General features: G+C 43.7%; 1 protein-coding gene across 1 annotated transcript in view; it reads right to left on the bottom strand.

Annotated features, from left to right (window-relative positions):
• Positions 1–27,471, bottom strand: part of LOC119656300 (tetratricopeptide repeat protein 28) — a 145,230-nt gene that overhangs the window by 52,574 nt on the left and 65,185 nt on the right. Inside the window, exon 3 of the mRNA XM_038062738.1 lies at positions 15,479–15,636. Within this exon, the coding sequence (XP_037918666.1) occupies positions 15,479–15,505 (27 nt within the window). The 5' untranslated portion in view covers positions 15,506–15,636. The remainder of the gene's footprint in view (positions 1–15,478; positions 15,637–27,471) is intronic.

Below are 27,471 nucleotides of genomic sequence, written 5' to 3'. Positions count from 1 at the left end.
CCTCAACAAGCCATTTCCGTGCATCTACGTGCAATGGGTAAGATTCAAAAGATCGGAAAATGGGTGCCGCATCAATTGAACGATAGGCAGATGGAGCACACAAAAAAAGATGTTTTTGCATCGGATTGTGGCTGGCGAAAAAACTGGATTTATTTTGAGAATCCTAAACGACATCTTCTGCAAGACCAAATCGCTTCGGATGGAAGACGATGCTGTGCGTTTGGTGGGATCAGCGGCGTATTGTCTGCTATGAACTGTTGGAACCTGGTGAAACTGTCGATGCCAACCATTATCACCAAACGCTCATCAAATTGCATCGTGCTTTGAATGGAAAACCGCCGGAATATCAACAAAGACATGAAAAGCCGAATTTCCTCCATGATAACGCTCCGTCGCACACGTCGAAAAAAGTTCAAAACTACTTAGAAGCACTGATCTGGGAGACAGTACCCTACCCCGTTTATTCATCAGACCTGGCCCCATCTGACTATCATCTGCCATCGATGGGCCACTCGCTCGCTGGGCAGCATCCCGATTTTTACGCAAACGTCCGAAAATGGCTTGATGGTGTGGTATGCCTCGAAAGATCAACAATTTTATTGGCATGGTATCCATAAATTACCCGAGAGGTGGAAAAAATGTGTGGACAGCAAGGACCAGCATTTTGAATAAAGTTTTCTTTGATTCCTATAAAAAAACGTGTTTTCCTTGAAAAAAAAACAGCCGATTTAAGCCTGTACACCTGGTATTTCATCATCATCATCAACGGCGCAACAACCGGTATCCGGTCTAGGCCTGCCTTAATAAGGAACTCCAGACATCCCGGTTTTGCACCGAGATCCAACAATTCGATATCCCTAAAAGCTGTCTGGTGTCTTGGCCTACGCCATCGCTCCATCTTAGGCAGGGTCTGCCTCGTCTTCTTTTTCTACCATAGATATTACCCTTATAGACTTTCCGGGTTGGATCATCCTCATCCATACGGATTAAGTGACCCACCCACCGCAATCTATTGAGACGGATTTTATCCACAACCTGACGGTCATGGTATCGCTCATAGATTTCGTCATTGTGTAGGCTACGGAATCGTCCATCCTCATGTAGGGAGCCAAAAATTCTTCGGAGGATTCTTCTCTCGAACCTCTTGCTAAGAACCCAAGCCTCCGAGGAATACAAGAGGACTAGCAAGATCATAGTCTTGTACAGTAAGAGCTTTGACCCTATGGTGAGACGTTTCGAGCGGAACAGTCTTTGTAAGCTGAAATAGGCTCTGTTTGCTGACAACAACCGTGCGCGGATTTCCTCATCATAACTGTTATCGGTTGATAGATAGATAGAGAAGAGAAATTATCAACGGTCTCAAAAGTTGTAGTCTCCTATCTTTATTCTTCCCGTTTGACCGGTGCGGTTTGATGTTGTTGGTTGGTTGGTTTTCGGCGCTGACATTGCCACCATATATTTTGTCTTGCCTCATGGATGTGCAGCCCAAGATCTCGATCTGCTCGATCTGGATGAAGGCAGTTTGTACGTCTCGAGTCGTTCTTCCCATGATGTCGATATCGTCAGCATAGGCCAGTAGTTGGATGGACTTAAAGAGGATCATACCTCTTGCATTTACCATCCCCTTGTCGTAGACCGTTGTTGATGTCGAATGGTCTTGAGAGCATTCCTAACTTCAATTCAGGATGCTTCGTGTTATGCACCTGTGAAGAGGAGACCATCCAGCACATAACATCTGCGTGCAGGATGTTGAGCAGTACCGAGTGTACCAATCGTCATAACTCCGTCTGCAAGATTCTCCATCAAAAACTTGCGTTGAAGTATAACTCAGTGGTAACCTATCATCCTTACTATAAGCATACTCCGCGGAGAATCTCGGAAAATGATCTTGCCAAATTACTGTGGGATCACACTATTGCCACCGGTTACAGTGTTAATTATAGTAGTCGCGATCTAGTTCTGCTTCTTAAGGAAGAATGAGAGTGCTTCATAATCGATGTAGCCATACCGTTGGACCGGAACACTGTTGAAAAACAGGACGAAAAAATCCGGAACTTCGGCCCTTTGGAGGATGATATGAAGCAGACTTGGAGACTAAAAAAGATCGAAGTAGTCCCAGTGGTAATTTCAGCGACGGCATTAGTCCCGAAAAATATACATAAAGCGCTAAAAATGCTCGATCTAAGCGCCGGGCTATTTATGGAGATGCAAAAAGCGATTATCCTCGCAACCTGTGCTATAGTCCAAAGACTCCTGTCCGGTTGCAATCTGACCTAGCGGGCTTCAGTCTTGATTCCTACTGTCTTCCATTTAAGATCTATGTTTCTAAAGTGTAGAACCACCGCGTCATTGCTTGAAGGGTTTGTGAAAATCCGGATGTAACAATACCTTTCCGCACACACTTTGTGTTAAAACATCGCTGTGATGCGAGCCTTTGGATGTTGGCTTCAGCCCATCCTTAGGTTGGTCGCCCTTCGCTCCGGTTGGGTGGGAATACGGCCCGTGGGCTTTTTTAACTATAATGTAACAAGAAAAAAACACTAACATAAGTGAGATGCGAATCCTCCCTCGACGTCCCAAGCAACTAGTCAAGCCGTGAATAAATATTCATTACAATTCGGAACGGTTCAATATGAGTTAAAGTGAGTGAGTGGTTGTAACATTGGCATTACACATGATTTCACTGATATTTATTTATTTAATATAACGGACAACAAATAGAGTAAATTCCAAACTCAGGAGGAGGATAAAGCAAACATCTTATTCTACGTTTAAAGCTACTTAAAGTAAAGAAGTTAAAAGGACCAAGCTGTTCTGCGTTGTAATTTCGGCAAAGCCTAGGAATCGGGGAATGAAAGTAGACTTCGAGTTCTGCGAAGGGCACGTTGTCTGCGCTACGTGTGTTATAAGACGCAGGACGGCAGGTGATATCGTCAGAGGCGGAGCAGTCCGTCAGGCCCGAGGGAAGTTTAAAAAAATGTGCATAGATTCTGATAGGATCTACGCTGTTGTAGGAAGGGAAGGTTCAAAAAGTGGAGGCGGGAGGGTTAGTCCTCACGAGGGACGCTTTTCTTGAAGAAGAGGGAATGGATGAATTTACGTTGCATATTTTCAAGGCCAAGACAATCACAGTTACGGAGGGGTGACCAGATTACGGAGCAATACTTGAGGGTATTCCTCACGAGGGAATTGAAGAGAGCTAAGGAGGGGAAGTATAAAGCCTGACAATTTTGCTGCTCCATTGATGACATCGAGGGAATGGGTGTCAAAGCGGAGCTTATTGTTGAAAGTGACTCCGAGGTCTTGAGTGGAATTCAAGCAGGATAAGTAATGTCCGTTAAGAGCTTAGGAGAAAGAAGTGGGTGAGGATTTTGAGGAGTAGCACATTCTAGCACTTTCTGACGTTTAGCGCCAAATCATTAATCGAGCACCAACGAACCAGAGTGTCCAGGTTAGATTGATGGGAAACACAGTCCATAGGTGACGATATAGCGAAAAACAGCTTAAGGTCGTCTGCATAGAGCAAACAGGGACAAGTAAGAAGGGGGGAAGGTCGTTAATAAAAAATAAAAATAACAAGGGACCCAGAATAGATCCCTGTGGGACGCCAGAAGACGAGGAGAAGGAGCGGGAAGTACAGTCGTCAAAAGAGACGCGGCAGGATCGGTTGGAAAGGTAAGAGGCAAGCCATAAAACAAGTGGTATGGGGACGTTTAGAGACGAGAGTTTGGATAGAAGTATCTTGTGATTTACAGTGTCGAAGGCGTTAGCGAAGTCAGTATAAATGGTATGCATTTCTTGCCGTGAATTTAGACATTTGGCGATAAAGTTGGTAAAGTCAAGCAGGTTGGAGGCAGTGGACCTACGTTTAATGAAGTCGTGTTGCTCTTTCACTATATGTTGGCCAAAGTGGGCGGACAACCAGTCGCTGACATATCTTTCCAGGATTTTGGAGCGGAAGGAGAGGAGGGAAATGGGACGGTAATTCTCGGCAAGCGTACGATCGCAACTCTTGTGAAAGGGATGATGAGAGCCTCTTTCCACAAGCCTCTCGGGAGGGATTCGGAGGAAGTAGAGGGAACATAGACTGATGAAAAGTAGCGACAGAGTAAATCACAAGATAGTTGGGGGGAGTTAGCTGAGAAGCCAGATAATTTAATGGACGGAGGGGATAACTGGGCAGGGCAGCGGGAGTTGCGAATGTGGGACCAGAAAGTTTTAAGGTTTCCGCGCTTTAGTGAGTCTTCCACACTGGGCAAATATTCGTTTCTGGACTTACGTATTAAGGATTTTACAGAGCCATCTTGGTCATCAATTGTGTTTTCTTGGGCGGGTTTGTTATATAGTATCCACGGTTATGGTAGTTCCTTGAATTTAGTACATCGCGGCTCAAATGTTCAAAGGACACATCTCCGAGCTTGTCTAACATATAGTCAAGGAGCACGTAGTGCAGGTAAACCTGCATGGTACATTCTCAGTTATTTGGGATAGTTCGGCCTTTATAGTTGATTATAGGCAAACCAATGTTCATTTTAAGCTTCTTTAACGTTATGCATCACCTAATAACTGAACAATAAATTACATAAAAAATTAATTTGACATAAAAATAATTCCCATCATTGGAAAGTATAATATTTATTTAGCCAATCTATCTACCCATATATCTGACTTCAACATCTGGAGGTATTTCAAAAACTCTCTTACATTTTATAATAAAAAAAAGAAAAGAAAACATCCTTTACAATGCCAAGCAGATATAATTACGTTGGAAAAGAAGAAAATAGTTATATTCGTATTCCTTCAAGGGAACTTAGTCCAAACCAAGTTGCAGACACTTTTATCTAAAATTAAATCAGAAATGAAAAGATCTCGTCTGACACAATATCACCACAATTGAAGGGGAACAAAAGCAAGCAAAACAGAGCAATATGCAGTCTGCCATTAATTTTCCTTAAGTGGTTGTTACGTCCAATAGTTGATGGAAGGTAATTAAAAAAAAATTGTAACATTGAATGTACAAAAAGGAACAACTTACGGGAAAAGATTAAGATTAAGACATGGTCGGAGAAATATAAGTTATAATATGCTTTTGGAAGTAAGTGGATGGGGATGAATTGAAACTCCATATTTTCCGAAAAGGTCATCTATTCAGGGTAGAGATTGTAAATATTCAATAATTAGTTTAATTGTTTTTATATCTATTTATTTTTTAAATTGAACTGAAAATCATTTAATCGATGGGCAAAAGATTTATTAAATTTTTTGATATTTCCAGGGTAACTTGTTTTCCTCTTCTTCTCCCAGAACTTAATCCACTGTTGAAACTAATAAAGAAAGAAAATATTAGCTCTCAAAATATTGATAGCCATCATAAAATAAATGAATCCTTTCCCTTCAATAGAAGAAACAACTTTCACTTAATCGATTTTTAAATTGAGGATAAAAAATATCGGAAATAAAATTGATTACCAATTCGACTTTAAAAATACAGAAATATATCCTTGACCCCACAAGCAGAGGTCAAAATACCAGAAAAAATCATTTAACAATTCCAAAACTATAACTACTTAGCCAACATCTTATGTTAGTCTGTAATTAATTGCATATTTTACTTAAAACTGTGCGATCTGACTTTTCTAAATCGACATAAATAAGATAAAGTTCTACCGACAAAACTTCTGAAAAAGATTTTTATCTTGAATTTAATTAAATCCTAAACATCACAAATTTATCATCTTCTATGGTTTTGGAGTTTTTAAATTATATCAACAACCAAAAAATTGGTGTAGAATAGAAGGAAAACGTGTATCGAATTTAGATTCTTTATTTCTCTTGTGCATCTAAATGGCTTTAATGTGGGGAAGTTAGAAAAAAGTTTTGACCATTTCTGCTACCTCCAAAATTTAAGAATTAATTTTGTGAATTTTTATGCATTGAGTTATGATGGGTGTTCCATTTTTGGAAGTGTATATGGGGACCAGTACACGGTGGAAATGGTGATTTATGCAAACAAACGAATATCATTAGATGGTTTCGATCGATTTACTAAAGAATGCAGGAGCCATTTTTTTTATAAAATTGAAATTCGATACTTTATTCATTATTTTTATTTTCCTCACAAATATTCATATTTCGATGGCTTCCTCATGACAGAATGAGGAAAGAAAGTTAGGATCGTTCTCAGATTCACGTTCGCAGGCTTCTACGAATCTGAGAACATCTTCCAAAGGCAGAAAGTGGTCAGACTTTCCGTGGTCTAAGCTCTCAGTTTTTTCTTCCTCATTTCGGCTCGACATAACCGAGACCCCTAATCTATTTTTTCCATGCGGTATTTTAAGGAGCAATGCCCCATTAAACGCCCAATCACGGTTTCCATGACCCACTTCTTAAACAACAAAAAAACTATACCCTGGGGGCCTCAGATTCTTTCACAAAGATATTCGTCTGCCAGCAGGAATTCAAATTTCTCTATTCGGCTACGTGAACCCTTGCAACTTCATCTTTCAAGGACTTAAAGGTGGATGACCGTCTGCCAAATGCTGGCTTTGGCTGTACAATTGTAGAGTCAGAACCTTGCCACCCAGCTGTGAACCTCCCCATTATCAACGATGTTCAAGTACTTCGGCACCTACGTCAAGACTGTTTCGTTCAGTCGGCCAAGTATTAGCAGCAACTGGTGGTAATTCCACATATACGAGCTTCAATGTTGTTGCTATTTAGTGCTGGTAACACTACCTGATGATCTGAGTAGATTCGAATGGTGCGACCCCGACATTTTTGCTGCAAACATTTTTCTGCTATCAATGAATTCTATATCCTCGTCTGGAATACAGTCATTATTTCTCTGCGAGGTCTTTGCAAGATGGTCCAATGATTTCTTTCTTGAAAAAAAAATGGTGAACCCACCCACCCAATTCTCCTTAAATACATAAAGGATTCGAGACCTTTTTCGTAAAGAACAAGGTGATGCTTTCACCAATACATTTTTCACGGAAAACTATTTGCCGTATTATTTGAAGCGTAAGCCACACCTACTCCACATAGGAGACCTCTGAATGCCCACGGAAAACTCAACCTGTCTGACTAGTCATATTTGGTGCCACTTTCAGCAGGAAAAAACTTGTTTTAAAAAAACTATTTAATTGGACTTTGATCCCTTTCAAGCAGATCTTCAATAAACAAGCGTTGCATCGTAATAACTTTCAGTGGGTCAGACATGGGGTTCGACATGTCATCTTTAATACTGCTATGTTAAATAGTCAGCGCCAACGGTCAAATGAGTGCTCCAACATGCCGAACGAGTGCCCCTAGTGCGTCAACTAGGGGACATCTGTTAAAAACTTCAATGGAGAATAAAAATAAAATAAATGAGGAGATAGTGAGATGTAGAAAGGGTTGACTGCGTTTGTACGGTACAGCACGGAAATGTGCAGCACGGAAATGTGAAGGACGCAGCAAGGGCTGGAATGCCCGACGCGACATCGGGATGGGCAAATAAAGAAGAAGACTCGCAAATTAATGCGGCACCTGCGATGGAGAAGGTAACCCAGACGGTACCACGCAGCGCTGTTATTGCAGAAAGAGTGGAAACTGCTGAAACTGACTAGATGGCTTCAAATATAAGCCGACTGGAAGCGTAATCGACTGTTCTTGCGTAATAGTACACAACAGGATTACAGAACCTTGTGGGAGGCAATGTAGTCAGCAATGCGCTCGCCCGAGATTATTACCCTGATTTCACCCAGGTGCTTATTCACACCTGCGTAGACTGGTATCCGACATCCAGTCAAGATCAAATCCCTCTGTCACCAGTGAGATTTGAGCCGCAACCTTCCGTTTCGCCAGTCCAGCGCTCTAACCACTTGAGCCATCCAGGCACATCTGGAAGACGAAAGGCCTATAAAAAAATACGCGGCAGCTGTGAAGCGCATGCAGTCTGCGACGTTCCTCCAGAAAAACGTCAGCAAAGGTGTGAAAAACAGATTAATAGAGGAGGAGCTCCTGGATCGAATTACATATCACAGGTGGACATGGAGAGCAACAGAAGATGCAGAAGCAATTGGGTCTCCACGCTCAGAACACTGTAAACGCCAAACGGATCGCAAATAACTTGTTGCAGAACGAATTGGAGAATAAACGAATGGAGGAAGGGGCATCAGAAGGAGATGGCTCAAAAGAAGAAAGCGAAGAGGGACAATAGGCAATTAAGACTGACACGAAGAGTGAAGCACCAGACGACGGAAGACTAGGCCGTCAACTCTGCCTATTAAGTCAACGGAAGTCCCCAGTGAAATTCGTTATCGGGTTAAGCCCGAAGATAGCGGACTAGAAGCATCTTCCATTCGGAAAACGAAGTGTGGTGGAGTCCTCATCGAAATAGGTCCGAGGGCAACATATAAAGATACGTTCCGTGAAATTGTCAAGGGGCTGCTAGGAGAGAAAGCTTCTCAGCTCTTTGAAAATACGAAATCTTAACTGGCTTACAGAAAAAAAAAAGAAATAGAATAGGCCATCAGGGGCGAATATCCGCAGGTAACCAATGCCCGGATTGCTATCACCTCTGCGAACTTCCTACTCGCTATGATGAAAGTTACCGAGCTCTTAATAGCGGGAAAATCAGAATTGGTTGGGTAATATGTATGATAGAATAAGAATCCGGGCCGCCTCAATAAAATGTTACCAGATATTTAGATTATGTTCACGCGTCTGCAACCTGCTGGAGACCTGACATGAAGACAACGTGCCGGAGATGCGGACAGGTGGGCCATAAAACGAATATCTGCACGTTGCGTTGCGTTCAATGCAGGGATCATACGTCATACACTGCGGGGTCGGCATGGTATCCAGTCTTCAGAACGGAATTGGAAAGAGCTAGGACGCATTCAAGTTAATCCGTATCTTACAAATCAGTTCGCTGCGGAGATCAAAGGTGATCCAGTGGTCATCAGCGAACAGTACCGAAACAAGGACTTAGCTTTATGACACCCAGACAGGTATCACTACCATCTAGGTCTGGGACACCACCCAACTTAAAGTTCTTGCCCAAGACCGGGACGTCGCGAAGATGAACACTGAGATATTTGCCGATTTGGAGCCCACTGGGAGGCGAGTAAATTCAGTTTTGAACCAGATACGTCGACCTGCTGGGCTTCCATGTCCAGGAGGTATCAACCTTTCTATGGCTTCATGGACTGCGGAAATTGCAGAGCTCCACTGACACACTCCGCCGCTTAACACAACGAGCGGGAGGAGGCATGTACCACAATGAGAGAGTACAGATCAACCAAAAGGAGACTCCGCAACGCAATAAACAGAAGCAAAGCTTGCTGGGACTTGGTCGACGAAGTGAATGGGGGCCCGTGATGACCTGGTTACAAACTGGTAACCCGAAAAATTGGGGCTCTGTAGAAAGCTTGTTCATTTAAGACCGAGAAGATAGACTATATTGTGTGAGCACTATTCCCTGCGTATCCTGTATGGGTTGATGGCAGCAGCGTGGAAGGCGCTGAGGACTGGAACTTTTTCTGAAGAGGCAGTCCTCTCTAAAATAAGAAGGTGCCTGCACCTTGTGGTCCACACGGTTGTGGTAAATCCAAAGATTACCCCTGACGGAATTCAACCAAACCAAGGCCCAAAACTAAAGACTCCCGCGGCGAGGCGGTCCAGGCGTTCGAAACTGTCAAACAGCAGGTTATTGATGCTATACTACTGGCATTTTCTCGGCCAGATGCACCCCTAGTCGTATTCGTCGATGCCTCAGACACAGCGGTAAGCGTTGCTCTTCACCAACAGGTGAACCAAACCTGGCAACCGTTGAGCTTCTTTTCAAAACAACTCAACCTAGCTCAACGTAACTACAGCGCCTACAATCGTGAACTGCTCGCTGCGTACCTTTCCGTTAAATGTTTCCGCTTCTCCCTGGAGGGCACGCTGTTCATTGTGTTGACGGACCACAAGCCTCTTGCTTTCGTGCTTAAACAAACCCCCGAAAAAGCGTCTCCTCGCCAACCTTGGCAACTGAGCTTCATTAGCCAGTTTACTTCAGATATCCAACATGTGCCTGGAAAAGACAACGTCGTTGCGCACGCTTAGCCATGAAACTCAGAGGTCACAGTCTCGGCCACGTTCGATTAGACGGCAATCGTCGAAACGCAGAAAGACGACGCAGAGCTTCAGAGCCTGAGGACAAACTCCAAATACAAGGTCAAGGAATTTCCTATCTTCAGCTCAAACTCTTACTTACGTTGCGAAACCTCAGACAAAGGGCCTAGGTCATTTATTCCGGCTGATTTTTGCAAGGAAATATTTCATACTTGCGCACCCAGGCATGGCAGCGACGAACCGGTTAATACTGGCTATCCATGAACAAGGACGTAACCTCTTGGGCCAGACATTGCATCGCGTGCCAGAAGTGTTAAATCAATAAGCACGTAAAAAAGGAAGTAGACGTATTAACTCAGTCGATCAAGTGCTTCCACGGCATCCATCTCGATATCATTAGCCCTTTTCGAGACTCACACAGATACAAATATTGCCTCAAAATCATTGACAGAGGCCCTCTGCCAAGGATGGATTCCGCTCTCGGTTTACCAGTCGTAATCATCACGGACCAGGGAATGCAGTTTGATTCTACTCTTTTTTCAGAGTTAGACAAACTCCTTGCTTTCAAACGTCACTGAACCACTGCAAACCATCTCCAGTCCAATGGGATGCTGGAACGTTGGCTCGGATAGTAAGAGCCTCTTTAATTGCTCATTACGATCTGTCGTGGCCGCAGTCCTTGCCTTTCGCCCTCTTCGGCCTTCGCACAGCTCACTGAGACGGGTTCACGGCCCCCCGAGGAGGAGTAGAGGAGAATAGAGATAACGTCGAGGATAGCGCAGCGATATATCCAAGGGCCGCACCTCTAGCACGCTTGCTACGATAGTCTCGATAGTCTCGGCATGGCAGGCGAGTCGTGGCTGGTGGTTATGCAGATGATGTTAAGTAGATTTGACATATTGATGTGACGGGTCAGTAGATGAGTGGCTACTCATGGTTTCAACCTTGCGCTGTAAAAAAAACCGAAGTAGTCATCCTGACTATAAGGAGAAGAACCCCACGTACCATTTCGATCGGCTAATCGATAATCGAGTCAAAACCAATGGTCAAGTAGCTTGGACTGACGTTTGGCTCAAAGATGACCTTTTTCGAGCAAATCAAAGCAACAGCGAAAAAGGTTGCAGCTGGGATTCCGGCTTTAAATGGCTAATAGCAAACACTGGGGGTCCTGCGTCTACCAGGCAACCTCTTCTGATGAGTACAACGCAGTTTGTTCTGTTCTATGGCTACAGGTATGGGCTGACGCTCTTGTCAAGGAGGTATATTGTAAGCGCCTTGCGCAAGTACTGGAATGGGGAGCTTTGCGGGTGGCTTCTGCCTACTGCACTGTCTCTGAATCGGCCGTGATGGTCATTGCAGGAGTGATTCCTGTTGTCCTCCTTGCTAATGAGTGCAAAGCCATATACAGCCACAAGGGGGAAGAGCCAAGGCAAGTGGTTGCTCGTGAAGCTCTTGGCAAAATGAGACAAGAGATGGATGGACTGCGTGGCTCTTTGACCACTTAGGTGTGTAGCTGAATCGGAAGCTTGGTAAGACTGACTATTGGCCATGAAGATTTTCTGTCTTACCTACACAAAAAGGGGAAGGCACGAGTTCCTTGTTGTGTTCGTTTTGAGAATGATGGGATCCTAAGTCCGCATCAACTTAATGCTGGACCGGACCAAATGGGGAGCAACTTACTCCCTCTTTCCTGGTCCACGGACCCCTCGCTTAGGGCTTGCAACCAAACTTTTCAAAAAAGCAAGCGATGACGGCTTTCTTACCAGGGCAGAGGCAAATCGTCAGACGCTGCCTCACCTCTGCCCTGCGAGCAGCGTGACCGTAGCGGCTCGCAGATATTGAGTGCTCCATTATATAATTCGTAGAAGTAGAGTAGAAGTAGACCCCATCATTCTCAAAACGAATATTTTCAGCTCAGGCTCAAGCTCTGGTGAATAAGGCGGATTTGCACTCAATATAATTCGTAGGCATGTCGTGTTCTATTTCTATTTCCACTACCCACAGTCATTTATTTAGCAAGCCTCTTTCGAGCTCTGCAACGGTGGTTACCAATGCATTACCCCAAGCTGAAAGTCTTCTTACGTGGCTTCCTGTTCCTGCGAAGCCACCATTAACAGTTCGCTATACAGGATCATACAAAGTAGAATGTGGAGGCTGGACGATGTCGACGGCAGATTAGCCACTTAGCCAATAAGTTCACTGGAGAAAAGTTAAGCTGTTGTCAACACTTCTACCCATCAGCCGTAGGACAACATCGGACCACCGTGACCAGCCGATTACCTTTTCGAAATGCTCAAAGGATCCACTTTCCGGGTTGCCCTTAAATAAAGAAATTTTGAGAGAGGGAGCGAAAGTAGCACACTTGCTTAACGGCATGCGATTTTGGTACGCGAATATAATTTTCCTGACCGCTTTCAAGGTTTTAATATTTCAATTTGAAGTTAAAATTCTAAATTTCAAATTTGAATCTTCGAACTTCTGCCACGGAAGGGAAATTTGTCCGTGTGGCTCGCTGCTCTGCTTTGCCGCGCTACATGGCTGGGGAATTGTTTTTTCGGAAAAAAAGGGAATAACAGAAAGAAGATGACAAGTGCGGAGTGTGTTGTGCACGTTTTTTTTAGGTTGGGATGCGAAAATTGTAAGGATGGGAGATAGTTGGCCGCCTGGGGAGAAAATTGACGAATAATAAGCTCGGCCGGATCAAAGTGACTTAAAAGTAAAAAGTGGATCGCGATTGTGTCGGACATGTTCTGTTTTCCTGTCGAGTGCGAAAGCAAACGTCGTCATTTTCCATTCCGGATTAATGGTGACAAGTTGTGCGTTACGAGCAAACAAATGCGTCTGGCGCAGGAGAACGCATTTAGACGGGAGCCACTCGTCGCGTAGATGCCAGAATCAGCTCAGAGCTAATCCTTCCCCGTCCATCCAGCAAGCATTTTTTTTTGTGATTTAGTCCCCTCCCTTATGAGGACGTTTGACAGCATAGCTCCTGTGGGAATAGAATCTTCGGTGGTATCACTCCGCCTTGAGACTTCACGTCTCTATTAGAGTAGTTTACCCCGGGTGAGATTTGTTTTGTTGTCTCCTGTGTCAAGGCAAGTGAGTCTCGGTCCCTTTGTCCTGACAGAGAGACAATATGTGAGAACCAAAAACCCCGGCCCACATCTCGTGAACTGTTTTTGATAGGAGGGGGTAGGGTAGGATAAGGTCTGCTAGCATGAGGGTTAGCTCCAGCACTTGCCGTCCGATTCCACATATTATCTCGAGCAGTCGGTGTTCACTTCTGGCAAACCTGTTATGGGAGTTCGGTTGATTGACCGCCTTGGTGACCGTGTTGGTGCCAAGGTGATGCAACGGTGGACTCTCATCGTAATAATTCCGATGTCCGAGGAAACTTTGAATCAGTTCGTTCCAACTGATCCAAGGCTATCGCTCTGATTACAACCTCCTACCAAAAACAGAACTTTCTTTCCGATATGTGGCATTCGAAGGTTTATGTATCAACTATCCTACAAATGCGGTAACTCTTCAATCTTTCACTCTTGCTGTATCTTCTCTGGAAAAACAAATAATAGTCAGAAAAAAATTAATTTTCAAATACTCAGAAACATTCTCATATCTCGATTTCATGTTGATTTCATAGAATTTACATCTATAACCACGCAAAATACATTGCAAATTGACATCATAAGACTAGTCATTTGATCGAACATGATCATTGTAAATGATATCCCTTTTGCCATTTACCTATCAATTCTATTTCCATATGAGTGATCACCTTGTCTTGACAATCATTTCCAAAGGGTTTTTCATGTATTTAAGAACAAATGGCGAATCAAAAATAATATAATAATCCAATACTTTGTATATGATTTCTTATACGCCTATATATGCATCACAAGTGTACCTTCGTGTTACATTACTCGTACAAGAAGGTCGTTCCTTTGAAAAAGAACGCCATTTACATATTTTACAAGTAGTGAAGTTTAAGGTACTGCATAGGGTAGACATGGAATGTATCGATCAGTTCCGGATGAGGTGGATTTGTTGTGGGTATTCATTGGAAAAAGAAACAAGATGGGTTCAATATGGAGGAGAGATAATAGAATTGATCACAAATTATGCTCGTCTATACTCTGTATACATAGTTTGTAACTGGCAAATTCAAATCAAATTCAAATATTCATACTTTTGTATGTTAGCAATGCTTTTTAGCTGTCAATTTAGTTGTTATATGGCACTACCGATGACAGTGCTGTGGCGACCATATGAATTGTCGTCGTCAGCTTTGAATAGTCAAGAAATGTCGATGTACCAGAAAAATTCCGGGGGGAGTTGAAGTACATTGCCAAGAACCGATATTATGAAAAATAATGTAATTGACGCTCTGTGGTAAGCCGATGATGGAACTTTGTTTCAGATTCTCATCAACGTCAGCACGTTTCATGTAGCACTTCAAGCGAATCAATGATTGAACAAAACAAGATTGTTGTGGCATTTATCAGTAAAATTTTACCTCAATTCTCAGTATTGACGAACTCATTGTGCCCTACAAATTAAGCCGAATCATATAAAGTATGAATCCAAACGAAATCACAAGCAGATCAAATTCCTGGACTAAATTTCAACATACTACAACCGGCAAGGGAGGAGGCAACACAAAGGAGACGAAGACCATTTGAGGAGCCTTCATCATAATCCTATGGTCGCACAATTTCCAATCCATGTATGACTCTCTGTTAAAATTACCTCTCATGACTGCTTCATGCCTATTCAAATTTACTTTTTTTTTTCTTGTATTATTTCCATCATATTACAATACACGAACCTGTCGTATAGCTTTCTTGAAAATCTCAAAAGACACATAGCAGCTATGCGGCCATCCTCTTCTACTATGCCGGAGTTGATATGCTGCAATGCTGAGCTGGGCCTTTCCTCTTGGACGGATAAACCTGTCTGCGGTTAAAATATCCACGAAAGTATTCGATTACATCGTCATGTCAACAAAATTTGTCAACAAATATTTGATATCACATTTTGCATATTATATTGTTCGGAATCATCTGCGTCCGCAAACTGACTCATCTCATTAAAATCTCAGGTGATTTTGGTCGCTTGACCATATCTTTCCCTTCTATTTGTAACCAGTAGAGCGACGCGGAAAGAAAGTTAGCCTCAGCGTCCAGTTTGATTGACCAGTTGGATTCAGATCGAAGTAGCCTATCTTGGACTTTGAGTCAGTTAAAAAAACAGCTTCCAACAATGTTGGGTCGTATCTCAAAAAAACGCTGGCATTTTCTTCAGGTTTCACCTTATCTACTCGCTGGCAGGCCAGATTAAGCAATATCAGGGGAATAGGAAATCCAAGTGCACTTACCTCTGAAAAATCTCTTTGCGACATCATGGAGTCACTTGATCTTAGAATTTATCTTTCTCGTGGCAGTAATTACTGGAATAATCATAATTAAAATTCTTCAATGTAGTACGCATTGCACGTATGTAGGGTTCAAGTCTGCACGGCATGGATCACCTCCTCTGCAAAGAGAAAAATTCACACATACATTTACAAAGCCAGGCATATAACGTAGAGAAAAATAAAAAAAAATTACACATCAGAAATGAGCTAATTAAGAAATCAACATGGAGTTTCTGTTGATTTGTAAATGTCTAGTAAACCAATAAGTTACCCATGATTTGCACAGCCTATTCGCCTTTTTATTGCATTGTTTCGTCGACTCATTTGCGAAGTCTCCTCTTTAAGGTGGCAATCAATACCAGTTATATTTTCATGGGTTGAGTTGTGTGGCTCAATGGCTGGTAACCTACAGTGCACGCTAATAAGAGTAGAGGACTACTTAGTGCTAGTAAAGTGAGTGTTGGAAGTGTTTGCCACGTGAAAATATTCTGGAAAAGTTTTGATGCTGATAAAGCGTCCATTAATCACTTCTTCTGTATGAAGAATTGTTTGACAGTTTGTCTGAACTCCTTACTCTCACATTACCTTCTCTCCTTTTCTTCCTTTGCAGAGATTTTAACCTCCCCATGCTTCACTGGCCTAATCATCCTAACGTTCTAATTCCTTCCAACAACCTCTCCCATTCTTCCCTTCTGCTTTCTTCCTTTATGAACACTTGCTCCATACCACCAAAAACTCCTTGGACTGCACTCTCGATCTTTTCCTTTCCAACCTCCTCGAGCGCCACCTCTTTTTATTTCCTGACACATCCCTGTATGTCAAAACTGCCGCTCACTACCCCGCGGTTGAATTTGAAGCGATGCTCCCTCGCTCAAAACCCAGAACCAAGCGTAAATCTACTAAGTTCAACTTCCGCAAAGCCAATTTTGACGGTCTGAACTCAGCTTTAGCGTCTTTCTCTTGTTGTGAACTACCGCCCCATTTCTCTTCTCTCCTCTTGCTCCATAAATCCTGGAAAGATACGTCAACGACTGGTTGACCGCGCACTTCGGTCACCTGATTGTCAAAGAGCAGCATGGTTTCGTGAAACATAGATCTACGGCTTCAAACCTTCTGGTCTTTACCAACTTTGTTGCTAAATGCTTTAATTCACAACAGAAGGTACATGCTATTTATACCGATTTCTCCAAAGCCTTTGATACCGTTGACCATAACATTCTCCTTTCTAAACTTTCATTACCAGACTTCCCTCCCTCAATCAACTCCTGGCTTTCCTCCTATCTCTCATACCTTCCTACGTTCCTTCTCTCCTTCCTTTGGTGTTCCCCAAGGCTTTATACTTGGCCCGCTAATCTTCCTGTTTTTGATCAATGACGAGCCCCATCCTCACCTGCCTGCATTTGATTTACGCAAACGACCTTAAATTATTTGCCTTTGTTTCGTCTCCGCTGGACTGTGCTCTCTTACAGTCCAACCTTGACAATTTAGTCCGTTAGTCTTTGGTCGACAAGTTAACACTGAATGCCAACAAATGCCACTGGATGTGCTATTCGCTTAAATCCTCGCCAATATCCTTTTCCTATTCTCTTAGTGGACAACCCCTTTCACTACTGACCTCCTTCAAAGACCTGGGTGTGATATTCGACGACAAATTTCGTTTCAATTCCCACTTCGTTGACATCATCAATAGAGCTTCCAAAATGTCTGGTTTTATCCTACGTTCCACCTCCGATTTTACCTCAATTCAGCCCTCCTTAACACTCTTCTATTCCCTTGTCAGAAACATCCTTGAATATTGCTGTGTAGTCTGGTCCCCCTTCCGCATTCGTGACCGCCACGGACTTGAAGCTGTACAACGCAAACTCACCCGGACCCTCTTATACAAAAAGAACCTTCCACGGGTTGATTATCCGTCACGCACCCTCAATCTCCCCTCCCTACAGCAATGCCGTATCTTCCTCGATATGTGTACTGTTTTCAAACCCTGCAATTGTCTGATGGACTGCTCCGCCAACTCGCCAACTTTCCATATCGCCTCGTCTCATAACACACGTAGTGCGGACATTTTTGATGTTCCCTTCGCAGAGCTCGAGATTTACTTCCGCCCTCCGATCCCGAGGCTATGCCGGTCCTACAACGCCCTACAGCTTGGGTCCTTGGACTATAATTCCTTCTCTAGTTTTAAGCGTAAAATCAGTCATTCACTTGCTCCTCTCTCTGAGGACAATATGCAATAAGGAATTTGTTTTCTTTGTTTTGCCCTCATTAAATAAATAAATAAATAAATAAATAAAAAGTTTTGTCTCAAAACCTGTGCGTGGGATTTACACCCCCTAAAACCACCTCCATTCTGCGTTCCGTTTCTCTCTGTGGAACTGCCGCGAAGAATTACTTCATGTGGAAGGCTGCACTACAAAGGACTATGTTTCCGATCTTCACGCTTTCCTTGTGCGTTGCCTTCCTGTCAAGTTTCAGCAGAATCTTTGTTATCACTGAGTTCGCCACACATTAGTTTTCCTACCTATGCTCCCGATAAGCAGTATGGGTCCACCAAACCTGAGCCGACCATCAGAACATCTTCCAGACTCCTCCTCTCTGAGCAAAATCTCTCTGATGATAGGTCCCATATCTCTGATAGATTGTGTTGACGCGAGGGAGCAAAAGGTCTTTCACTTTTTGAGTCGTTTTATAGCTTATTCCGAGGTTTAATCTTGGCAACGACTTGTTCAATTGTGTTCAGCGTCAAGTTCTCCAGCTTGAGAAGATACTGAAGTATTTTCTCGTTGCTCAAGTTCCTGTCACCTGGCGCAATTGTACTACTATCGCTTTCCCCATTAAAAAGCCTCACCCGATATTGTCCTATATGTGCTGCACATCCTCAGCGCGATTGGCCGGCATGCCGAACTCATTCTTCTCTGATTCACTGCGTTCTCCAATGCTTACGCCCAGACAGAAATTGCGATAAGCAGCTGGTGACTAAATTTTGACCTTCCAATATTAGGTATCATCCTTGTTAAAGATGAACTAGCTTTTGCTGCCTTTTCTCGCACATAGTCTCGGTACTCCTTGAAGCTCAACATTACTCCAAGGCATCTGATGATCGCTTCTGAAACAACCTCGTGATTATCAAACCGAAGTTTGGTTAGTATTGAATGTATTGTTTTTTCTGCGATTGGAAATAAGGATCGCTTCCATTTTTTCGTCCACCAGGTCCAATTTAATCATTTGTAACCATGCTTTGATGGCAGGAATGGTTTCTTTTCCACAAAGTTCTACGTCCTCGGGATGTTTCGTAAAACCACCACCAGGTCGTCTGTAAAACAAATTAACGTTGCCTCTTTTGGCGCGCGGATGCAAGCACACCGTCATACATTATGTTCCACAGCAGGGGCCCCAACATGCACTCTTGTGGAACACCTGCTGTCAACACATATTCTTTTGGCCTGTCACCCGTTTCCTACCAAAAAAGTCTCTCCGAGAGGTAACTCTTGATTAACCAAGTGAAATAATTAGGAGCACTCAGATTAGCCAGGGTGCCTTTAATCTATCATTAGTTGACCAAAGTAAAGGCATTCCTGACATCCGGGGTGACCACCGCGCAGCATTTATCAGCGGCCGATGCCTCCCGTATTAGATCCACGACAGTTGCTATTGTATCGACTGTAGAACGTGCTCTTGGAAACCCATACTACGGCTCCGATAGACCAACCGCTAATTCGACGAACGGAAGCAACCTTTTGTATATCAGCCTCTCCAACATCTTCACCATAGTGTCTAAAGCACAGACAGGTGTTTTTTGGAGGCTTCGGTAGCAGAACCAACCTCTGCCTCTTCAACTGGGCGGGAAACAATGCTTTCATCATGCACGATTCAAATGTGCTTAGGAACCATATAGTGCAGTCGACGTCAGAGCTTTGTTCGGAATCCCATCCAATCCTGGAGTCTTGTTACTCCTAATTCACGGGTTAGTATTTACCTTAATACACAGCTATTTATAGCATTTCCGCTTACTTTGGCGGGTGGCCTTTTTAAGACTACTTTGAAGATCACGGTATTTTCTCCATATCCCAATGTTCGAACTTCCCTCTTGTCCTTTGGCAAAGCCTCCTCACTCGCAGACACGATGATCTCAACCGTGAGAATTCCTAGTTCCATCAGTAGTTTGTTTTCCTAATGCGGTGGAACTTCCGTCGCGGCATTACAGAGTCGCATGCCTTAGTTATCCGGTGACATAGCTCACTCAATTTGTCGATCGTCGCTCCCTTCGGGCCGTGACCTTTTTGTAAAGCCGTCTAGAATGTTTCTTCCTCGAAAACTCCAGTTGATGGGTGATCTGTTCTGTTGCGCATTCGACTGTCGCCTCCCCCGTTTCTGATATTGAGAAAGATAGCTTGACGGTCACTGTGGTCACTGTGAGTGTAGCCTTTACTCATCCGTCAGACCATCGCTCTTGCGAACGGGTTACTGAGGTAAGTGGGATCGACGATCGAGCCTGAGCAGGCATCCAACGTTGGCTGGTACGATGTCCAGCTCCGCAAAGGTTTCAAGCAGAATTTGCCCTGATCGACTTCTCCAGTCTAGAGCCCACGCGCTGAAATTACTAGCAATTATTTTGGCATTATGGCCTCTAGCTTCAATACTAAGCATCTCCTCATGTTGCGCTTATGTTGCAATAGTGCAACGTGCTGGTTGTTCACTCCCTCTTTCCCTTTGCACAACCTTTATCGTGGATCTCCTGTGCAATTTTTATATGATGGCTCTTGTCTTCATACTTCCTGTATCTTCTTGACCTATTGTGTTCACTAGTACATGCTGCTGCAAATTGAACGGAATCGAGGCATCTACAACATCTCTTGGGAGATACTTGCTCCCTAAGTCGGAGCACGACTTCCTTTGTTGGAAATGTTGATTGTCTCGAGACGAATTTTCCTGTTCCCCTTCTGTTGCTTTTTACTGCCCACTTTTGTCCATTCCTTGAGTTTACGAGCTGCAGATTCTTATCCTTTTGTCAAGCTTCGAGCCGTAATTAAAGAACTATCTGGAACTTTCGCCGGTGAAGAGTCTTTTCTCTTCTTGGTTGCTTGCTGGGTACTAAGGGGTTCATTAATTCTGTCCCTATTTCGTTTCGTTTTCATCTACCTTATGTTGACGAGGTGTCATCTGCGCTTCCCGCATGACTTTGCTACATAGCACTTGGGCGTCGTAATATAGGACAGCTTAATGCTATGTATCAGAGCCCTGATATATTGGTGAATATTTTGCTGCTCCAGCAGCATTCATGTTGATCCAGGGACTATTCTTGCTGCTTTACTGCGACGAATGTCGACCTCCTTCGGTGGTGACCTTCCAAGCTTTGAGCTCTTGCGAAAAGAATCCGGGTGAATCTAATTTCTACTCCACTTGTAGTACTAAATGCCAAAGTAGCCAAGTTTCCCACTATTGAGGGACTGCGTTCGCTGGATATCGACGCTCAGGAGTCCACTTGCACACTCCTAAAAACTACCGGTACTGAGTTTCTGACGCCTCGCTTCGTAAATTAACTTTCTTTCTCGTTTAATTTCTGGGTTCCTTTCTATAGCCAATTTTGTGGTGGGCGTTTGCTCCCACCTACCCGGCCTGCGTATAAGCATGCCTACGCGCGCACATCTCCAGACGTGAACCTGTGCATGCCCATAACGCTTATCCGGGCGAAGGAACGCGCCTGATGGGAGATTTGGCAACTTCACACAGACTCTAGTTCAGGTAGGTTAAGCTCGATTATCACTAGCCACACTTTTATGGGACTGATGATCCCTCATGACGTCTCAAAATTTTAGATTATTTCGCGAAGAGAACCAAAGCCCTCCTGGGTTTGGCTTTGGTAAGATCCTACCACTGAGCCCTGTGGACCTCCTCTTACGACGGTGTATTCCTCAGATAGCTTATCCGTGTCGTCTCAACATGTTGTTTCAGAAGTTGTGGTTTCGAATTAGCTCAATACGATGTCTAAAGCCTCGATCGTAGAATTGGCTTTACGAAGGCCAAATTTTCAGTCCGATAGCCACCCATATATTCTATGATGGGGAAACACAACTTTTTAACAACTTCACTATCGTCTCTATACAGTGGATTGAATGGTCCGATGATAGGTCTCCCGATTGCTTAGCAGGCTTCGGTAGCAAAACAAGACTCTGCCTCTTCCGTCGAGTGGGGTAAACTTCTTTTACTAGTATGCCTCAACTATGCCGAAAAATTAGTCCATTTTGGTCGTAAGGGCTCCATTAGAATAGCATCTAAACTGGGATCCATATTATCCTTGATTCCTTGGCAAATTTACAAAAAAAAATCTTCATAATTACAGTAAAAATGTCCAATGTTACTTTATATGTTCTGCGGTCTTCTTTTTGGAGGAGGAATACCGTCACTTAGAGGCGTTCGCTTCCTCAACTTGCTTCACGATAGCGCTTTCTCTGTGGATTCAAATCTGTCTTAGTTCAAAGACGTATGGTACCACCTTTACGTTAAGAGAAGCAGAGCAACTGTAGATACGATCTCTAGGATCTTCAGCATTTCATTAATATATACCAAGTATTAACCGGACACAAAAGCTGACCCCGAAGCAAAAAGGGAAAGTAGGCAATGTCGCGTGTTTTTGGGAGCAGGGCTATTTGTTCTTTAAAGTTCTTGCTGACGATCAGATACAAAACAATGTTGAATACAAGTACGAATCACCTACAGAACTTACAAAATATAGTAGCGGGCACGCAGTATCTGGAGTATGAGTTACACCCGGTGAATTAACCTTAATGAGGAAGGAACCTAATCAAAAGCTATTGGTCAGCCTTGTGCCGGTTGAAGAAGAAATGCGAACTTGAAATCGTCAATGGAGGACATGAATTACTGTTTCAAACGCCTTGGAGCATCCCGAACTTCTGATTTACAAGTAACACCAGCAAAGACTGTTACTATGCAGACCCTAACAAAAGACGTAGGAGTCTATTGCTACTCCAAATTAGGGCTCTCTATACACAGTCCAGCTGATACTCTGAGCCTCTCCTCTGATACAGTATCCTCCTGCTTGATCTGGCTGAAGTCATTGTTTGATTGGCTTAAGAATTAATTGCAACTCGCCTGGATGAGGTAATGGTAACTTACCTAGAGCAGGATCAGGCAGGAGCATCCTGCAAAGGTTGTTGTTTAATTGGCTCAAAAGGTAATGGCAACTTACCTGTATCAGAGGTAAGGTTGTGTGATTGTCTCTTAAAAATTTCAGCAAGTTCTAGAGTTCATGGACCACCGTATTGAATCTAGACATAGAGTTCAAACGGTTTCTGCATTCCTGAACGATTTTCGAGGTGATCAAAGGACTGCTCAAAGCCCTCAGTGCAGCTTGGCTATCACTGCAGATTGCGATGCGCCTGCCCTTCAACCACCCAATCACCCAGTTTGCCCCTCTTTGGATCGCATAAACTTCGGCTTGAAAAACCGTTGCATATTGTCCTAAGAAAAGCCCACTTCTCGTTTTTATTCGAGAGATAGACTCCGGCTCCAGAACCCTCTTTTGTTCGGGTGGGTTACTTTGTATATCTGCAGTCCGATCAGCAAAATGACTTTCCCATTGTCGAGCAACAGCTGGATCCTACAAGCAGTCGATGTTGAATTCGGGCTGTGACCTTTTGCAGCTGACCAAACTTGCGAGAAATGGGGGATGCAACACGCAAGTGAATGTAAGCGACCATCCAATGGTGATCCCTTTCGAGGCTGCCTCTCTTGTTATGCACATCCAGGAGATAATTCCTAAATCTACTGCTGATCGTGAAGTGGTCAATTTGATTGCTTGTACGGCCTCGGTCAGTTGAAACCCAAATGACCTTATGGCAGGCGTTGTATTCGAACAATGTGCCACCAATGACGAGGAGGTGGAAGTTACAGATATCCACGAACCTCCCACCATTACCATTGCGGTCTCTAAGACCATGTTTCGCCATTACATGTCCGAGCAAGCTGTTGTCAGATTCCACCTTGACATCGAGCTCTCCATCATAATCACAATGTAGAAGAAGGAGTAGGAAGTCTCTCCTGAACTGCATGTAATTGCTCACAGAAAACATGCTCCGTTTGTGCATAGCAGTGTACAATCATGATGCTCCTTAATCTGGACCGCAATCTTGCAATTAAAAGTCTATCAGAAACTCGCTCGCAAGTCAAGAGAGCGCGCTATGTGGTAGCCATCAGAAACAATCCGACACCGGATTCGCATCTTCTACCACATAGCTTTCTACATTGCCGCAAGAGGGATAAGAGTATTCTCCAGAGTCCCATTACCTTACTCTGCTTAAACTGGAATTCCTTCTCAAGTTGGAGATAGCGAGCATTTTGAGGACCCTCGCCACCATTGCCAAGGAGCGTACACACATTCCAGAAACCAATCATTGTCCATTTTCGATAGTCAAAGTTCTACGGCGTGGGAATCCCCGCTTTTCCACATCCTCGCGTTAGGCCTGCTTGTGGACTGTGCAATGTGGCACAAATCCTTCAGCGGTTCATCCACTCTGCACTATGAAACCCCCATTTCATGTATTTGGATAACGCTCTGATCCGTCGTGTCGAAAAACCCAGTAACGGTGGTTTTTGGGAGCAGGCAAACGGGCACTCTGCGGTCGATATACAACGACTCCGTGTCTTGGTAGTGGACACCTTGGCTACAATGGCTTCAAATGGTACAGGTTTACGGGGAGAACTGGAACTGGACTCATTCAGAGGAAGCTCAATTCTCCGCAGATCGCCGCCAACAAGAGCATAGGCCCCCGCTATCGGTACCCTCAGTGATAAGCGTGTAACCGTAGCATTCGATAAGGAAACACAAAGGAGGCGAAAACGGGGAAGAGGCTACGCGAAAGGTTGCTTAAATCAGCAGGCCTGCAAACCCCGTAAAGGAAAAAGGGCTCAAGTGCGAAAAAAAGCGGAGTACGTCAGGACGACGGCGGATGCTGCCGACGAAACTGTTGCAGCCGCGAAGAGAAAATGGAGTGGATCTCTAAATGCGGATGTGGAAGCCTAGAGAAAGATGATGCCCCGGTTCGAGAAAGAAAACCTTATGTCGGAGTCCAAAAACCAAGAAGGAAAGGATCTCACCGCGAACAAATTCTTGAGCCAAATTGGAAAGTCGTTGAGGTAGAAAACCAGGACTAAGAGGCCGATCTGCAAAGTTGCAAATGAGATCACCACGAAGGAGGAAGCCTTAGAGAAGCAATTCAATGTTATCTGATTATAAGAGTTAGCGATAAAATCGCTAAGGAGAGCCCACGGGGAACCAAAACCTGTAATCAACAGTTTATCAGTGGAGGCAGCACATAAACTGTTAGCAACAGGGAGGGTAAGATAAGGCTAGGTTATAAGCGAGCTTAGGGGGCAGGAGGCATTGATGCGATGCTTGCAGGCTTGTGAAGGCATTTTCAAATCAAGTCGTAGCAATGCAGGAGATGCGGAGTAGAAGGTCATATCAGTAACAACTGAGAAGTTGACCCAAATTGCTTACTGTGCAAAGGGGAGGAGGAATACGCAAGACTTCTAAACACAACCCGGAAATTAGGTTGATACAAATCAACCTCGTCCACTGCCAAGCATCGCAGGACCTACTCTCGCAAACCAACCGTGAGTAAACCATCAACGTGGCCATAATTAGGGAGCCAGTTCGAAATCACGTAGGTGGCATTCCTTTTCGGTTTTTCCCCAGTTCACTCTGCAATGGCCTGTCCGCTGCTGCTGTTCTCATTGGGAGGCGCGGTTATTTCTGCTTCCGGCGGATTTTCTCTTGCTCTCATGTCCACCTATAGTACGAAATTCTGTCCAGGAGCTCCATCAGCCCATTTTCATTCCTTTGCTGACGTTTTTCTGGAAGAACGTCGCAGATTGCATGCATTTCTTAATAAGCCCTTCCTCTTCAGTTTTTGCCAGAGAAGCCTTCCTAATCGACTTATACATATTTCAAACCATTTTGTTAGTTTCGACAGTTTTCATTGTGCCTGTTTTCGCAACTGTAGCACTGCGTGGTGCTGTCTGGGTTCTGGTCTGCATTGAAAGGGCCGCAAGACTTTGCGAGCTCTCCTCTCCTTCTGCGCATCCCGATGTCTCGTCGGGTATTTCAACCCTTGCTACTATCTTCTCGTTTGTTTTGTGTTTGTTCATCATTTAAGTTTTCGCCAGTGGATCGTGTGCAAGTTAACTATATATATATGGTTGTTTCCTAGGCATGCTGTCATGACTTCAGCAGCTTTGTTAAGTGTGACCTGAACGGTATCAACCATAGACAGCAATGCCTAGGCCGATTCTTCAGTCGACACTTTCATATTCAGAGACCGCGCTACAGACTTCTTAGTGTCCAGTGGTACAATATCAGCCATCAAGGGGCACAGTAGGCATCTACGCTAATTACCTGACGAAGCCTGTCCAGTTTGCACACTTCAATGTATCACTAATAGATGGTCGTGTGCCACCATAACCACTCATAAAGTGGGGACGTTCAAATACCACGTCAATCGATAAAAAGGATTATCTAGATAATAGCTTCCTCTGTTCCTGAAACTAAGCCAATTGTATCGTGTTACAGGGGACCATTTACCAGAGACGCGAGAGTTTCACCTAGGTTACATGCAAACCCAGCCCAATTTCGTTCTCAGCATTGGAAATGAGTAAGTGAGTGGTGGTATACTGGCTAGTTAGGCAATAGCCAGAGGAATCGGTCGTAAGAAAGCCGAACCTTTGAAAGAAGGTAGGGACAAGTTTTTACCTTTGCTGAGACTCATACTGAATTTGACAGATTCTTCTGTAAAGGATGCTAGGATCGTATACGACGAAATATTTCCAAGATGGGAACATGCTAATACAATCTTGTGCTCAGGATTTACCTAGTATACCCACCTAGATACGACATAAAATACATATAGTAGTTGCCTGTGGGTACCTGGTCTATGATTTCCCGTGTCCTCCACCGAAGCAGATTCCTAGTGGAACCAAGAATTGTAAAGAGTTTGAAAGACAACCAGATGGCTGAATAGTGCTTAGAAAACTGAGGAGGATGAAGACTACATAGTTAAGCTACAGAAAACCCTAGGGGAAGAGTCTTGTCCAAATATAAGGAGTTTGTCCAAATTCAAAAACGTGGGCTTTTAGAATGTACTTTCTGACGCGAAAGCACTGTAGTGGGCGGTGCTTACCTGTGGGAAAGTAAGAGTAGGTATACTATCCTGCGGTGGTTTCAAAGGACCAGGCGTGGTTGATATAAATAAGGGTATATAGAGCACCTGGTGCGACCACTAAGGATATTTTTCAGGCCTGCTTTTCGCTAAAAATCTGGGTACTGACAATTTCAGGGTTGAAGATTCCTCCATAAAAGTTTCTCCAACCAGAAACGTGTACAGATACTTTCAACTATCACTTCCAATCTGCATAAGTGTACAAGCACCCCTAAGATACCTAAGATATAATAAAGCATTCGTTCCTTAAAAAAAGAACACCAAATCGAATGATTAAAAACAAACATTGCGATTATGTTTATACGAGTGAGCCTACAATTGTATGGATGTACGTCTGTAATTGCTATCTGCCTTTCTTTTGAGGCATTCTTAAGGCGTCCGCTTCATGGGGAATTTCTTGATATGCATAGAGTTTGCCATTTTCAACAATAAAACAAGTTACTAAGCCTCTTCTTGTTCTTTTGTGGTTTGTTAATTAGCCAAGTTTATTGGCCGCGTCTATGCTGGAGTCGCAATGTTATTCTCAACACGTCAACTGTCCACGATTCTCACTTGATTGAAGGACTAGAAACGTTTGCAAGAAGAATTGCATCAGATTTTTTTTTCTGTGCATATGTGAGTATGTTTTAACTTCTATCAGCCGATAAAATGCATTATGTCTGAGTTGTTTTTGGTTTGATTAATTCTGAACGGTACAATAAGTAGATTTATGTCGCCACA

The sequence above is a fragment of the Hermetia illucens genome, chromosome 4 (assembly GCF_905115235.1).
Source record: "Hermetia illucens chromosome 4, iHerIll2.2.curated.20191125, whole genome shotgun sequence".
Taxonomy (NCBI): domain Eukaryota; kingdom Metazoa; phylum Arthropoda; class Insecta; order Diptera; family Stratiomyidae; genus Hermetia; species Hermetia illucens.
Note: the sequence above shows the minus strand (reverse complement) of the source record. Positions and strands in the feature narration are given on the sequence as shown.